Genomic DNA, 17,366 nt, shown 5'->3' on the forward strand with positions numbered 1-17,366 from the left:
GCTTCAAGGTATAAACACTGTGGCGAAATCTGCAGTCATCAGTTCAAAATGTTGATCAGACGAATAAAAACGTTCCTCTTAGCGCTTGTTTTGTGCAGCGCTGTGACCGAAATATCGTGCTCGATAGGATACGAGATACTTGGGGCCTCGTTAGATATTATGAACTCATAGTAAGATCCGTGTTGTTTTCTCTTCGTTCAATTTGTATTAATTATTTTCAAACGTTTCAGCTTGAAGAATGTAACCCAAGTTTTATCGGAACTCCATCAAACATATCAAAATGATATGGGGGAACTTCGGCGGAAGGTGGAAAATACCGAACAAATGGTTGGAAACATCGAGAAAAGAATCCAAAGCATAGATTTTATTGAGAGGGGTAAAAGTGTTTCTTATGATCTTTCTTCTTCAACCAATAGAGATATCAGAACAGAGCCACAATACGAAAATATCAAAAGAAAAGAAACCCTACGAACGTGCTTTGATGTTAGGAATTCACCATCCGGAATATATCAACTACAGCCGCAAAACGTTGCTCCGAAATCGTTCAAAGCTTTATGTGACAACGATTATTCGGATGGAGGCTGGACGGTGATCCAGAATCGTTTCAACGGCTCCGTGGACTTCTACCGAGGCTGGAAGGCCTACGAGGAAGGATTCGGTGATCTTGAAGGCGAATTCTGGTTCGGATTGGAGAAAATTCATGAGCTCACCTTTTTCAAGCGGCACGAGTTGCACGTGCTTTTGGAGGACTTCGAGGGTAATTTCAAGGTGGCAAAATACGACGACTTCCGGGTGGCCGATCAGTCGAAAAAGTACACACTGGAGAGCCTCGGAAAGTACAGCGGAACAGCAGGGGACTCGCTTGATTATCAGCGCGGTCAAAAGTTTAGCACTTTTGATTCAGACAATGATCAACGTGAAATAAATTGTGCAGAAGAACGCGGTGGCGGTTGGTGGCACAATGCTTGCGTTCTTAGGTAAGTTTTGTTTCAAGTATAATTTTTCTGCAACAATTAAGTTGTTATGAGGAAAACTATAAACCAACCAAAACCCTAGACATATTCTCTCCAAACAGTTAATAAATCGTGGTGGATATCCATCTCCAATGTTTGGAACTAGCCATCCACACTAAATAACCATTTTTAAAGTGAAACGAATTGCATCACTCGTATAACTATATGGATGTTCGATGTTCTCCAAAAACTTTTAGTTTGCTTAGTAGTATTTCCAAATATAATTTGAAATGAGTAGCATTTACACAATCACTTTAAGGACACTGAGTTGAAAAATAATTGTCCATTAAAGGGCGAACACGACATTATTGCGACACCGAAAATGTCATGCGAATTTTCTTAGAAACAAACCAAAATTTTAGAGTAGTTTTATACCTACACTAGCTGACCCGATGTGCTTTGCTACACCTTCCAAAAAAAAAATGTAATTTGTAAAAATTTATTCAAATTTCGATTTTTGTAAACATGTTTTTAAATCAAACCTCATCATAGTTCAGAATCAACAACTTTGAAATGAGAGCTGCATATATTATGGCATATATTATCTACTAAAACTTGATCTCTAAACTTGTTTTTCAAGATCTGAAATTTGTACTCTGTTTTTAAAGCTTCATAATGACTTTAAAAATTTCAAAATTTATGGATTTTCCACCTTTTTTCCCAAAGTGGGAAGTTACGAACTTCTATGAAAATATTTGTCACGTCTATTTTTGAGTTATGCCAAACATCCGTACACAAAAAAAAATTCTTTGAAAATATGGTCTCTTCTTTGAGAAGCTGTTTATCTTTAACTTACATGGGAGCTCCCCCATCTTTTCAAATTTTGTCCCCCACTGCTTAAAGAAGGTAGGCTGATTTACCCGGCTCGAGTTTACATAAATTTCTAATTGAAAGAAAAATATTCGCATATTGAAATTTATTGCATATTGTACTTTATGGAGATCGAATTTTGAAAACCGATCAGTAGCGTGAATCGGGACAGTTTTTTGAGTGTATTCCTAATATTCTGTATGAGCACTTCCAGCTCCTGATTAGCTTTAGAATTTAGATGGTGTATTTTTTGGAGTTGAAAAAATAAGCTATAGAAATTTGAAAAAAAAAACGATGAAAAAGATTTTTAATAACCACTTTCAAACAGCTTTTTTCATCATTCTCGCCTTTCGGATCAGTTTGAATATCTATCCTTTTCGCGCAAAAATTATGTTAAAAAAATGTTCCGTTATATGCCAAACTCGTGGACATGAGACATTATAACTTGAAGTTTTCCCGAACAGCACTTATCATGGTATGAAAACTATCGATTTCAAACAGTGCAAATTTCTTTGGGCCAAGTGTAGATGCAAAGCTTATTATCAGATGCGACAGAGTAATGGCTTTAAAATGGATTTAATACGTATTTCTGATTGTTTGTTTTATCAAGTTTCATTGATATATCTGCAGTATTCCTGCCGTATAAATTTATGTTTGTTACTGCACTTTTAACAAATGCTGTTCAAAGCAAATGACCTTCATTTACAAAGACATTTGAGAATTTTAAATATCCGCTTCAGTTTCAATATTCGGAATACCCCTTCGGGTCTTTCCAACATATTGAATCTTTTTGAAGATGAATTTCTTAAAAGTTTGACGTTTGCTCTTACCCCAGCGTGTAAGTTGACAGGAGGGAATAATGTTTTGAACACTTTAAGGGTATACTAAAAATTTCTCATAAAAATTTTGATTCCAGTTCTAAAGTCTCACTTTTCAAAAAAGAAGCGGATCAAAAGTCTCGTTTATGTAGCCATGTAACACAGAACACTTTTCATGTGAAGTACGTACTTGAATTGGTATGTAAGTAAAAAGTACGGTGTATTTTTTTTCTCCAGAATTATCTATATATATAAAAATGAATGTTTGTCTGTCTGTCTGTTCCCTATAGACTCGGAAACTACTGAACCGATCATCGTCAAAATTGGCATCTGAGGGTTTTTGGGGCCGGAGATGGTTTCTATATTAGTTAAAACCCCATCCGACTTAAGGGAGAGGGGGCTCCCATACTAAATTTGTAGTTTTTCGAAACAAATTAAAGTCATGACATCCATTTTCTGGAGATTTTTTTTTCCTTTGGGCGGTTTGTTTTTCGTCTCTATGGTCGAGGCGTCGCGAACATACGTCGCAAGAGGATAGTAACCATGGCATAGCATACTGATCGGTGGGAATATTTTGGCGCGTATTTTTGAACCAAGCATATTTTCAATGCAAGGGGTGGCGATATGAAGCCTTGATGTGATTTTTTTTTTCTACCTGATTCCTAGCTCATTTGTACAGCACGTGGTTATGAATGACGCCTAGATGTGACCCAGATTAACACTCTGCCGATCAAATAAAACATATACATTTTTTTGTCAAAATCTTAAATTGAAAAGTCATGGCATCCATTTTTGAGATTTTCTTTTCTTTGAGGGGTTTGTTTTTCGTCTCTTTGCTTGGTCGAGCAAACGTCATCGCAAGTGGATAGTAACCAAAACATACTGTTCATATTGATCGCTGGAAAAATTTAACAATCAGGCGCCTGTTTTTCAACCAAGTACATTCTTATATTTCTTATGCACGTGGGGCGATATGCAACCTAGATGTGTTTTTTCTTGCTTAATTGTACACAGCACGCGGAAATAAATGACGCCTAGATGTGACACGGATGGGTATTTTATCAATCGAATCAAACCCAATTGAAAGATTTGCAAGAATACTTCCATATTTAGTCCGTGTTAATGTAGGTAGCATTTGTTGTCTAAAAAAGCATAAATTTAGTTCTGATGCTAATGAAATAATGGTATGACACTTTGCGGACAATTGAAAAAAAAAAATACAGAAAGTAAAGAATTTACATACAATTTTCCAACCCTTATCGCCTACAAAGTTATTTTTGAATCATATTGATAACAGAAATATGAATAAGATGTTTTCTACAGAGGTAGATCGGAACCATTTTGTTGAACATGTAAAAATGTCTGAAGTTTTATCAAGCGCCATTTAAATTTAAAGAAGATAAAAATATCCGATCCGACACATGAACTGATCAAGAGCTTTTTCTTTAAATTAGATAAGACAGGACTGACGTGTGCATAAGTGAAAGGTATCAGTGAAATAAATTGATTTTTACTGACCAAAAGTGAGGGAATTCATTTTCCGAAAGAACTTTTATTCAAGGAACACTAGAGCATGTTCAAACGTTCAACTTTTATCTATTACTAAAAAATAAAAAATAATGTTTACTTCTAGAAATTGTTACTTCGGCCCAAATACACAACTGAAACGAATTTAGAAATGAAAATGGGAGCTTTTTATTTTAAATAATTCTGAAAAAACATCGTATTTTTTGCTTACATACCAATTCAAGTACGTTCTTAACATGAAAAATGTTTTTGTGTTTCATGGCTGCATAAAGAGACTTTTGATCCGCTTCTTATTTGGACAGTGAGACTTTAGACCAAGGGTAAACGTCAAACTTTTAAGAAATTCACCTAAAAAATGATTCAATATGTTGGAAAGACCAGAAGGGATATTCCGAATGTTGAAACTGAAGCCAATATTTAAAATTCTTAAATGTCTTTGTTGATAAATGTCATTTGCTTTGAACAGCATTCGTTAAAAGTGGAGTAACAAACATAAATTTATACTGCTGGAATACTGCAAATATATCAATGACACTTGATAAAACAGAAACAAACAGAAATACGCATTAAATCCATTTTAAAGCCATTACTCTGACGCATCTGAAAATAAGCTTTGCATTTACACTTGCCCCAAAATACGAGACAAATGTAAACTTAGAAAATTTTTTTTGCCAACATTTTTGAATATTTGACTTTTTTCTGAGCAGGGAAAAGCCCGCGGGAGTTGAACTGCTTTCAAGTTCATACTCCCGTAGGCATAAAACCTCTTCTTCATACTTTATTTTTTGTTTTTTTACATATTTTTTTTCATGCACTAGGTTCACAAAGGTATTTAATTGTGCACTCATTCACAATATTTAAAAGTTCATCAGTTCTTTTTCTTTCAATTAGAAATTTATGTAACTCGAGCCGGGTAAATAAGCCTACCTTCTTCAAGCAGCGGGGGACAAAATTGGAAAAGATGGGGGAGCTCCCATTTAAGTTTAATATAAAGAGCTTTTCAAAGAAGGGACCATATTTCATAAGAGGGTTTTTTGCGTACGGATATTTGGCATAACTCAAAACAGATGTGACAAATGTTTTTATGGAAGTTCGTAACTTCCCGCTTTGGGAAAAAGGTGAAAAATCCATAAATTTTCACATTATTTAAGTCATTATAATAGCTTTAAAAACAGAGTACAAATTTCAGATTATGATAACAAAATTAGAGATCAAGTTTCAGTAAATAATATATACCATCTTTGAATTGCAATTTGGAACTCCAGCTGCAGCTCTCATTTCAAAGTTGTTGATTCTGAACTGTGATGTTGTTTGATTTAAAAAATGCTTACAAAAATCTAAATTTGAATAAATTTTTACAAATAATATTTATTTTTGGAAGGTGTAGTAAAGCACACCGGGTCAGCTAGTTTAAAATAAAAAGCTTCTATTTTCATTTCTAGATTCGTTTCAGTTGTATATTTGGGCCGAAGTAACAATTTCTAGAAGAAAACATAATTTTTTATTTGTTTGTAACAGAGAAAAGTTGAACGTTTGAACATAGAGCATAGAGCATTGCTCTAGTGAACCTTGGAAGAAAATTCTTTCGGAAAATGAATTCCCTCACTTTTGGTCAATAAAAATCAGTTTATTCCACTGATACCTTTCACTTATGCACACGTCAGTCCAATCTTATCTTATTTAAAGAAAAGGCTCTTGATCAGTTCATGTGTCGGATCGGATTTTTTAATCTTCTTTAACTTTAAATGGCGCTTGATAAAACTTCAGTTCAGTACATTTTTAAATGATAAAGCTTAGTTCTTTTAGAAATGGGACACTTTCTTTTGCTCATAGCTCGTTTACTAGTAATCGGACATTCAAAATTTTGACAGCATTTTGTTGCCTGTAAAATGTACTATCCGACCTATTTTTTTCAAAATTTAAAATTTACGCGTTTTTGAGAAATTTACGATGCAAGAGAAAAAGGAAAATATAATTTTGCACAGTTTCATTCAAAATCCATCATTATCAAATTGATAGCCTACAAAACCGTTGATTATTCAAAGAAATACTGAGTGTGAGTGGTGGAAAAGTATGGAAATACTGTCAAAAATGTCCACAAAGTTGAAATCAACCATTTGAGTGAAGCATATGATCGGCAACTTCGGCTAAGGGTCATCAGGGAAGTCAAGTCTCATACCAGCATTTTTAATTTTGAATAAGCGGAAAACTAAGTGCAGGTCGCTGAGATATCCAAAAAAAAATTTCTCCGATAAGCTGAATGTGTTGCCATGTTATGAGTCATTCAAACCTAACCTCAAACAAAAATTTTTTGCTAGATCCACAGCTCGTAAGCTGTATATCTGGTTCCCAGGATATGGGACAGATGATTTCTGATGAACGACAAAACTTATGAAAAACCCTTTTTAAACAAATTCCAGCGTTTGAATCCTATACCACGTCTGCTCGTTGCAAGGTCCCGAGTATATTGAAGTATGTTTTTGCTGGTTATTTTGTATAAAATATAATGATTTGCCAGAATTCTGCTCCTGTGGAAAAAAACAACAATTTTCAAAACGAAAACTATGATTTTCACTCTTTTCAAAAGCCTTAAAAGAGTAATCTTTTATGTACCCTTCGCAACCTACGATCTATACTAACCAATTATACATTAAGTTCAATCTGCTCATGGTTTTACTTCGTTATTGCCAGATTTTGCCAGCAGAAATTCCATTAAAAACGCTCAAAAAGTGGCTCAAAAATAATCAAATTTGTTAATTTCGAAACAGCTGTATCCACTAAAGTGGCCTCAGTTTCTTTTGAAAGAGAAGTATTGGTCCGAAAAGTATCAGAAATTGAAAGAGGGGGATGTAGCCACCTAAAATACAGATTTGACGAAGTATTAATTTGAAAATCTAATCATTATCATGACTGAAAAAAGTGTGCGCTGGCCGAAGGGAGGTACCAAGAATTAAATAGAATTTATTCTTACAAAAAAACGATAAATATTTTTTTTCAAATTTTTTCATGAATTATTATAAGATTACCTTCATTTCCTTCATAGAAAGTATTTAGATCAAACGAAAGGTTTTTGAGATAGACGCATTCGTAACTGTCCCATTTCTAAAAGAACTAAGCTTTAAACAAAATATTTCCGATCTACCTCTGTAGAAAACATCTTATTCATATTTCTGTTATCAATATGATTCAAAAATAACCTTGTAGGCGAAATGGGTTAAAAATTGTATGTAAATTCTATTTTTTTTGTATTTTTGCCTAAATATGGGATTATTTTTGCAAATCTTTCAATTGGTTTTGATTCGATTGATAAAATACCAATCCGTGTCACATCTAGGCGTCATTTATTTCCATGTGCTGTGTACAATTAAGCAAGAAAAAAACCCATCTAGGTTGCATATCGCCCCCACGTGCATAAGAAATATAGGTACTTGGTTGAAAAATTGAATTTTTCCAGCGATCAATGAACAGTATGTTTTGGTTACTATCCACTTGCGATGACGTTTGCTCGACCAGAGAGACGAAAAACAAACCCTCGAAGAAAAGAAAATCTCTAAAAATGGATGCCATGACTTTCAATTTCAGATTTTGGCAAAAAAAAATGTAAATGTTTTTATTCGATCGGCAAAATGTCAATTTGGGTCACATCTAGGCGTCATTCATAACCATGTGCTGTACAAATGAGCTAGGAATCAAGTAGAAAAAAAATCACATCAAGGCTTCATATCGCCACCCCTTGCATTGAAAATATGCTTGGTTGAGAAATACGCGCCAAAATATTCCCACTGAACAGTATGCTATGCCATGGTTACTATACTTTTGCGTCGTTTGCTCGCGACGCCTCGACCATGGAGACGAAAAACAAACCGCCGAAAGGAAAAAAAATCTCGAGAAAATGGATGTCATGACTTTAATTTGTATCGAAAAACTACAAATTTTGTATGGGAGCCCCTCTTCCCTAAAGTCGGAGCGGTTTGTAACTATTATAGAAACCATCCCCGGCCCCAAAAACCCTCAGATGCCAAGTTTCACGATGATCGGTTCAGTAGTTTCCGAGTCTATAGGGAACAGACAGACAGACAAACATTCATTTTTATATATATAGATGTATTTACTCCAAAAATCAAAACACAAGTTAATCGATGGATTGATTTGAGTGTTAAATTGATCGCATTTCCGCTTGATGCCCTCCGTAAAAGTCTTTACAGTGTTGTCGTATTCTTCCCAAAAAACTTCCGGATAACTTCCATTTAGAATTTAACACTTGAGTCCGTTACCCCAAAAATTCGTTAATAGACTGACCGCTAAGCGGATGACGAATGATGTTATTACCATGAATAACGTGGTCACACAAAATGAATGTAATACCATGGTTTTGGCTATTCGGGAGAGAATGTTCAACTTTTTTTCCAACTGCCGATGCGACGGGTCAGGAAATTCCAGGTGTTAGGAACGAATTTGTTCACTCAACACGCGTTGGTTCACCTCCATTTTAGTAGAATCGGAAAACAAGAGTTTGAGTTTGACAGAATGTCATCAATGAGAAAGTGTGCAAAATTTGGTTGATTTTTAGCCCATGATAAAAAAGTTATGCCCTGTTGAATGTGTCGTGTAATAATTTTGTGTTCGCCTTTTAGGGGAGACCAAAAGTTTGCTTAACTTCAGTCGATATTGAAGCTAATTCTTCAATGAATCAACCCCGTTTTTGTTCTTATACCGATTTTAACTTTTTTTATGCCTTTCTTTTTCAGCAATATCAACGGAAAGTATGTCAGTAAGGGTGTGGTCAGCGATAAGAAAAGAATGTTCTGGTACAATGTAAATGACTCCGGCAATGATTCGCTCAAAAGCTCACGAATGATTATTCGGGTGAAGGTTTAGTTGACAACGTTATCCCCAGATGCATTCCCTCTGAAAGTATCCTTACCCCATAAAAAATGACCGTAAGGAAAATTACTCAAAGTGTTAAATAATAATACAGTTATTACTAATATAACTAATATAATATAAACTAATACTTATATAAGAAAAAAAAGTGTTATTGATTATATAATATTATGATATTATATAATTTAATAAACATGGAGAGATTTTGTCTAAGTACCATTTCAATGTTCCACTAGCTTAAAACGAACACAAACACATACAGGATAAAAGTTCAATAAAATGCATTTATCTCGCGTGAGCATTCATTACGTCATATTAAACATCTTGAGAATTTTAAAAAAACTGCTGCAAAAGTTATCTGAACAACTTTAAAATTTGTTTTTCACATGTGTTGTCCAGTCTACAAATATTTTTTTTTTTACAATTTCGTTTATTTGAAACGGCTCTGACCGTTGGTTTTAAGAAGCCAAACTCTTGTTTTTGTATTTACAAATCATTGATTTAAACTACGTTAGTTAGAGAAAGAACAAAGCAAAGGGAAAAAAGATTTATATACGAAGATCGATAGATTTTAGGAAAAGGTATAACTCGAACATGTAGTCTAGGTCTACCGCAGCCAACACATCCCTCACGTTAGGAACGTTAGGTGGTTTTCCTCGGGCCCGAAGGGTGTCTATTAAATTCGCTCTGGCGATAAGGTGGTCCTCACACGACCAAACAATATGCTCGATGTCATGGTAACCTTGACCGCAACGGCACAAGTTGCTGCTAGCAAGATTAACACGATAGAGTAACGCGTCTAAGGAACCATGATTGGACATAAGACGGAAAACGTTCGAATAAAATCTCGTCTAAGGTCCAACCTATTGAACCAGGGTTTGAGGCTTACGTTCGGGATAATCGAGTGAAGCCACCGGCCGAACTCATCTTCGTTCCATTTGCGCTGCCAGTTGACAAGGGCGTTTTTATGAACCAAAAAGTAGAATTCAACCGCGCCCACCTTTGCAAGAGAGTTTGCCCGCTCATTGCCTGATATTGAGCAATGAGAAGGGACCCAAACAAAGGTGATTAAAAAACTTTGTCTAAATAAAGCACTCAATGTTACCCGTATCTTCTCAAGGAAGTATGGCGAGTGCTTTCCAGGTCTTATTGAACGAATAGTCTCAACAGAGCTTAGGCTATCCGTAACAATAAAGTAGTGTTCAACAAGTCGAGAGGTTACGTTGTCTAGTGCCCAATGAATTGCTGCTAATTCTGTTGTATACACTGAGCATGGGGCTTGAAGACTGTAGGAGGCACTATAAATTTGATTGAACACTCCAAACCCGGTACATTCGCCTATAAGGGATCCATCAGTAAAGTACATTTTATCAGCATCGAGGTGTCCATATTTTTCATCAAAAAGCCTAGGAACAATAAGAGAACGATGATGTTCCGGGATACCACGGATTTCATGCTGCATGGACAAATCAAACTGGACAGAATTATTGTCGTAGGCAGGGTGACAAACACGAATAGGAGAATACGACGAAGCAGGTTAATCCATGGTTAGACATGAACTCATGATACAGGGTCATATATTTTGAATGAAGATTTTGCTCTAGAAGCTTTTCAAAATTTAAAATCACCAATGGGTTAATGACCTCACATCTGATGAGGAACCGAAGAGATAATGAATAAAACCTATCTCTCAGTGGGAGTACGCCTGCCAAAATCTCGAGACTCATGGTATGTGTTGAGAGCATACAACCCAGTGCTATTCGAAGACATCGATATTGAATACGCTCGAGTTTAATAAGATGTGTTTTGGCAGCTGATTGGAAGCAAAAACTGCCGTACTCCATCACTGAGAGAATAGTTGTTCGATATAACTTGATCAGATCTTCCGGATGGGCTCCCCACCAGGTGCCGGTAATTGAACGGAGAAAATTAATTCTTTGCTGGCATTTTCCTTTCAAATACTCAATATGAGTTCTCCAGGTGCACTTGGAATCAAACCAAACCCCAAGGTACTTAAAACATCTCGATTGAGTAATCGTTCTGCCTAGGAAATGAAGCTTAGGTTGAGCAGGTCTACGTTTTTTAGAGAAGACAACCATCTCCGTTTTCTGTGGTGGAAACTCAATCCCAAGCCCCAAAGCCCAGGTTGACAATCTGTCTAAAGTATCTTGTAAAGGTCTGTGCAGATGAGACTCAGTAGATCCTGTGACAGACCAGACACCACGCCGTCATCCGCAAATTGTCTTAGAGTGCAACCTTCAGAGAGACAGCTGTCGATATCACTTACGTAAAAGTTGTACAAAAGTGGACTCAAACATGAACCTTGTGGGAGGCCCATGTAAGAGGTTCTTCTAATTGCAATGTCTCCGTTAGCAAAGTTCAGATGTTTCTCACAAAGTAAGCTGTATAAGATGTTGTTCAATAGAGGGGGCAGACCTCGGGAATGCAATTTCTCTGACAACACCTCAATTGAAACTGCATCAAAAGCTCCCTTTATGTCTAGAAACACTGAGGCCATTTGCTCACGTTTTGCGTATGCCAGTTGTATCTCTGAAGACAGCAAACCAAGACAATCGTTTGTTCCTTTGCCTCTTCGAAACCCAAACTGAGTATCTGAAAGAAGGCCGTTTGTTTCTACCCACTTATCCAAACGAAACAAGATCATTTTCTCCATCAACTTCCGTATACAAGACAACATGGCTATAGGGCGGTAGGAATTGAAATCGGATGCTGGTTTTCCAGGCTTTTGGATAGCTATAACTCTCACCTGTCTCCAGTCTTCGGGAACAATGTTATGCTCCAAGAATTGATTAAATAAATTTAAAAAGCGAAACTTTGCAGCATCCGGAAGATTTTTCAACAAGTTAAATTTTATTTGATCAACTCCTGGAGCTGAGTTGTTGCAAGAGAGGAGAGCAAGTGAGAATTCAACCATCGAAAAGTTAGAATCCATTTCACTCCTACGTGGTGGCACATTGCGAATAATTTTTTGCACAGGTGCTGAATCAGGACAGACTTTTCGTGCAAAGCTGAAGATCCAACTATGGCTATATTCCTCGCTTTCATTAGTTGAAGTACGATTCCGCATGCGTCGTGCCACATTCCACAATGTACTTAAGGACGTTTCGCGTGATAATCCTTCCACAAAATTGCGCCAATAGGCCTGTTTTTTTGCTTTGATCAACTTTTTGTATTGATTTTCAAGGGAATAATACAATTGGAAGTTGTCAAGTGTACCATGCTTTCGGAAGACTTTAAATGCTTTTGATTTTTCGGCATGCAATTTGGAACACTGGCTGTCCCACCATGCATTGGGGGGTGTTCGACGAACCAATTGGTTTGGGATGGGTTTCGTCTGAGCCTGAACCGCACTTTCATGAATCAAGCGAGCTAGGAAGCTATATTCCTCCATAGGAGATAAGTCATTCACAGAATCTAGGGCTGTAGTAATTGCATCTGCATATTTCTTCCAGTCGATGTGTCTTGTGAGATCATATGCCATATTTATCGTGTTCGAAGGGTTGACCCCATTGGTGATTGTAATTTCAATTGGCAAGTGATCACTACCATTGGGATCAAAAATCACCTTCCACCGGCAATCCAATGATAGTGAATTTGAACAGAGTGAGAGGTCAATTGCACTTTGTCTTGCAGGAGGTTTAGGTATTAGTGTTTTTTCACCTGTGTTCAAAACTGTTAAATTGAACCTGTCGCAAATGTCATAAATAAGAGCAGAACGACTATCGTCAATTTGTTCTCCCCAGACAGTTCCATGTGAATTAAAGTCGCCCAGGATCAACCTTGGCTCAGGTAATACTGAACACAGGTCCTCTAGGTGACTTCGATCCACTGCAACTCTCTGAGGCCAGTACAAACTGACAACACATAAGTCCTTACCTCTTATAGTTGTATGACATGCAACAGCTTCAATTCCACCTGATAAAGGAAGGTGGATTCTGTAAAAGGAGTGGCGCTTATTGATCCCTAAAAGCACTCCTCCATAAGAATCGTCGCGGTCCAAGCGGATAATATTAAAATCGTGGAATGATATGTTAGATTGAGATGAAAGCCATGTTTCGGATAACGCAAAAATATCGCAACTAGTTTTGTGAAGTAGATGTTTGAACGAATCGATTTTAGGAAGAAGACTACGACAATTCCACTGTAACACAGTGAAATCTCCGACCCCTCGGCTTAAATTATCCATCGAGAGAGATAAACACTGAAAGGAGGGTCCAAGTTTGCATCAATTGCTGGAAAAAGGTCTTTATGATGGGAAGCATCGAGGTAATAATGGTTTTGGCGGAATCGGTAACATCAAAAGACGAAAATATTCCGTTCACAATGTCGGACAACTTAAAGAGTCCGGATTTGGTGTTTGATGATGGCGGAATATCATTGGTTGATGAATTTTTCGATGTAGCTGCAACTGCTGGATCATTCGAAGCAGTGATTTTTCCCTGGAATCCAGGAGGAACTTGTTTTACTTGGTTGTTAGTAAAGTTGAATGGACGATTTACCGGAGGCATTTTTCGTTTAATCTTGGAAGAAGACGCTTTGACTCGCTTCCTGGAGTTCTCCATCACGACAAAAGGTTGTCCTTCATCATCCGATGCCGTATCCACCTCGTCAACTGGCAGTGTGGCAAAAACGTTATTTGATTGGGCCGGTGGAGAAGCACTCTTAAGAATTGCAGCATATGAACGTCTAGAACGTTCTTGTAATGAACGTTTCTGTTTTTCCCATCGAGTCTGGAACGCATCGCATGCAGAGATATCATGAGGGTTGCCTCCGCAATAAATGCATTTTTGTTCTGATGATTGGCACGCTTCCTCCTCATGATTCTCTTTGCAGCAGCGCGATTTGTTGGAACAATGCGATGCTGTGTGTCCTAGGGTTTTACAATTGCTGCAGCTCATAGGACGAGGTATAAAAAGCCGAACTGGAAGCCTCAACATTCCGTCTATCAAGACATAGTCAGGGAGGGCGGTACCTTCAAAGGTCACACAGAATGAAGCTGACGGAGAATACTTTTTAATTCCATCAATAGAGGTGGCAGTTCTGAGTTGGCGGCAATCCAAGATTTTGACCGAAGTCGCGTCGAGGCTCTTGAACTTGCCAACTCCATTGGCCTTAACGTATTCTGCCGACAGGCTCATATCTGTGACCACGCCCTCAATTTCTACATTTCGAGACGGAATGTAGACGTGGTATTCTAAAATGAAATGATGACTAGCCGCAATTTCGTTAGCAGCTTTCGAACTGGTTACCACAACCCGCAATTTGTTTGGCGTGACCTTGGTTATATTGGTAACGGAGGACCACCTTGCCAGATCTTTTGTTATCTGAATAATATTCAAAATTTTTCCGTTTGGCTTGGGCCGAAAGAAAACCACCCACGGACCAGCAAAAGATGAATTCTCCGGGTACACTTTGACCCGAGGGGCAACACGAGTTTTTGAGGAAGACTGAGACGAGTTGTCTTCCGGAAGCACAGCACCTGGATGAACCGCCTCATCCTCAGAGAACTCGACCACAGAGAACAACTCGACCATCATCCACAAAAACTGGTGAGACTAATCCCTCGTCTTCGCTCATATTCTATTACGGAGACAGAAATGTCTTCCGTAATAAAATATGATCGAAATACAATAATCTTAATCTAGCAATAAAAGTGAAAAGATAGCAAAGTAGAGTAGGGTTAGATAATGAAAAAATAGAGAAAAATGAAAAAAAAAATACAAAAACTTGTTTTTATTCTGGCTGATAAGCGCTCCGTTCGCACAGTTGTGAAGCAGTCCAGCGGATTTGTTTTGTGGCCGTCCCTCACTCGCTTTTTTGTTAGCTCCAATAGCCAAATGAACCGTTGTTGATGGCTTCAAGGTCACAACGTGGTTGTGAGAGTTTTTTTTTCTTCCCAGAAGCAGTTTAATATCTCTTCTAATATTTCACAGCACGAAAAGACCACTTTTAAGGATTGGTTTGCACTGGATTGTTTTTATTTCTTCCCGATCGTGGTACACAAAACCAAAATTTTCGGGTAATCGGCCCGACGGTATTTTTAACCCGGATGTAATGACCGAACAAGAGTTTCCACACTCACTAGCCGAACTAGCCGAGAGCTTCAACTCGAATGTATCTACAAATATTCTAAATGGAGAGATATTTATATAATTTTTTGTATTTTTTCGTTATAACAATCTTTGTGTATATATTTTTTTCATTCGACGTAATGAAAGCTCACGCGAGATAGGTACAATGTACATACACTCACGCGTTTGTGTGTGTGTGTGTGTGTGTGTGTGTGTGTGTGTGTCTATTTATTACTTAATATCAGATTCCTGCAACGATACCGGATTTGTCTATGTATCGTGTGACCAACATCTATTTGCAAGGTGTTAGTGAATCTCGTTTTTAAGCTTTTTTTCTCCGATTTAAGCTTTTTTTTACCTTTTTTGCTTTTTCCTCAGATTTAAGCTTTTTTGGCCTTGAGAGCATAGGAGGTGAAAGCCTAAATCTGAAGAAAAAAGCTTAAATCTAAGGAAAAAAGCTTCAATCTGAGAGATTTCTGTCGATGTTAAAATTGCCAACATGTACAAAATTTTGGCTTAGAATTTGTACTTTTCAAATAAAAATTATTATAAAATTTAAATGAGAATTCAATGTGATCAAAGGTTCCCCAGTTTACGGTATCTATCAACAAGTGAGAATTTTTTTGAAAAACTGAAATAAAATAGTGGACCTGGGATAAAATTTTTAAGTTTTGGCCTTAGTTCTTGGTCGACTCGAGATGGTTACTTTTGATTAACTTTAGTCGGTCATCAAAAATTGATTAAGAATTTAAAATTATTAGTTTAGAGAAGAACATTTTGCTAGACATTTTTGGATCCCCTTGGGGAGGGAGATTTAACCCTGAACTCCCCCTCCCATTCCTACGACCGTGTATCAATTATTTAATTCACTATCCATGATTTTAAACGATTGAACATGTGCCCCCCAAAAAAAGGAATTTTGTGATTGACACCCACAGCTGGCAGCGTACCTTTTAATTAAACTTCTTCGTGCCATGGAACAGGTGAAAATTGTTCAACTCTTCACTTGCACCCTGCGGTAATCGATGACTTCCTCGATGTTTTGTTCTAGGCACCGGTTATTCTAGTTTACGATGTCTTCAATCGAATGAAACATAAACGGAAGATTGCGTTTGTATCGTGACAAAGGTACCACTTGAGATTTATCAATGGTCGATCTAATTTGATCGTTTTTGCTTCCTGTTCCCTAAACTTTTGACCGGCTCGGAACCACAAAGTTGACTTTGGCTCTATTTTCTTCTGTGTTTCTTTCCTTAGAAGTTCAACCAATTCGAGGAGTCAACAAAGATGTAATTGGCTTATCGGTATCATCATTTCGTGCGTTTGAAGATGTTATTTTTAATTCCTTCTTCCTTTGATGGCAACACGATGAAGATGATCTCCAGGAGATCATCGTCAAAAATGGGAACGCTTTGATCCTTTTGTTGGGCATCTCGAATCTGACAACCTTCTTGAAGTGGGAAACAGAAAACGGTCAGTCAAGAAACCAATCCCAAAAAAAAGGTTAGCCTCTGTTTGATCTTCCTACCTGAAATAATTTTTCAGCTGCAGATGTGGGAGCGTCATAAAAAGGTTCACTGTCTATTTTTTTATGTTTTTTTCCATTTTATTTCTAGGTGTTCCGAAACATGTTGACACAATTGGGTCAATCCGAGACGAAAAGCAGTTGCTATTAGAGGGTGTTTAGAAACTAATTTATAACTGTCAACAGAATCACTTTGTCACCGTTTCGATTTGAAGGGATTGGGGAAAAAGAACTAGAAAGACGATTGAGTGACTAAGAAGGTGGAAAGCGGAAATGATCAAGTGTGAAATCTGATAGGACATTGTCATGAAGTCTGAAAAATACTAAAAAATAATTTGCAAAAAAAAAAAAATCACCACATATCAATCTTCAAATATAGATACTCGAATAACCTTTAACAAAGAGACAACTGAATCACATCCACAAATCATTACACATCCCTAAAACGCGTCACATCAGGTCAAATTCATCCCTTTTTCACAGATCAGAACAAACAGAAGTTTTCTCCGGCAGAGCTGCCAAAAAATCTCTCTGCAAAAAATAATCCATTCTGATTAAAAATTATTAGTGTTGCACTTTATGGAAAGCTTCTTGCTGGATTATCCACAAAATCAATAAATACATCTTTAGCAAATTAAGGTTGTTCTCCAGACGATCTTAAATACAGGCAGAATAAATCTGTAACGCCGGAAAATAT

General features: G+C 37.1%; 1 protein-coding gene across 3 annotated transcripts; it reads left to right on the plus strand.

The window, feature by feature from the left end:
* The first annotated feature begins 59 nt into the window (after positions 1-59).
* On the plus strand, positions 60-16,884 carry LOC129749428 (fibrinogen-like protein A). 3 transcript variants are annotated; one of them, XR_008738043.1, is made up of 4 exons: positions 60-170; positions 231-977; positions 8,917-9,108; positions 16,761-16,884. XR_008738043.1 is itself a non-coding variant. In XM_055744404.1 (3 exons), exons 1-3 carry the CDS (start codon positions 160-162, stop codon positions 16,777-16,779), a joined length of 777 nt encoding a protein of 258 aa, XP_055600379.1. In that variant the 5' UTR covers positions 60-159; the 3' UTR covers positions 16,780-16,823. The 3 variants fall into 3 exon arrangements, 2 of the variants coding, with proteins under 2 accessions (XP_055600379.1, XP_055600378.1); XM_055744404.1 differs by lacking the exon at positions 8,917-9,108 and having other exon boundaries at positions 16,761-16,823; XM_055744403.1 differs by lacking the exon at positions 16,761-16,884 and having other exon boundaries at positions 8,917-9,395.
* The last annotated feature ends 482 nt before the right edge of the window (positions 16,885-17,366 follow it).

Source organism: Uranotaenia lowii, chromosome 2 (assembly GCF_029784155.1).
Source record: "Uranotaenia lowii strain MFRU-FL chromosome 2, ASM2978415v1, whole genome shotgun sequence".
In the NCBI taxonomy this organism is placed as follows: domain Eukaryota; kingdom Metazoa; phylum Arthropoda; class Insecta; order Diptera; family Culicidae; genus Uranotaenia; species Uranotaenia lowii.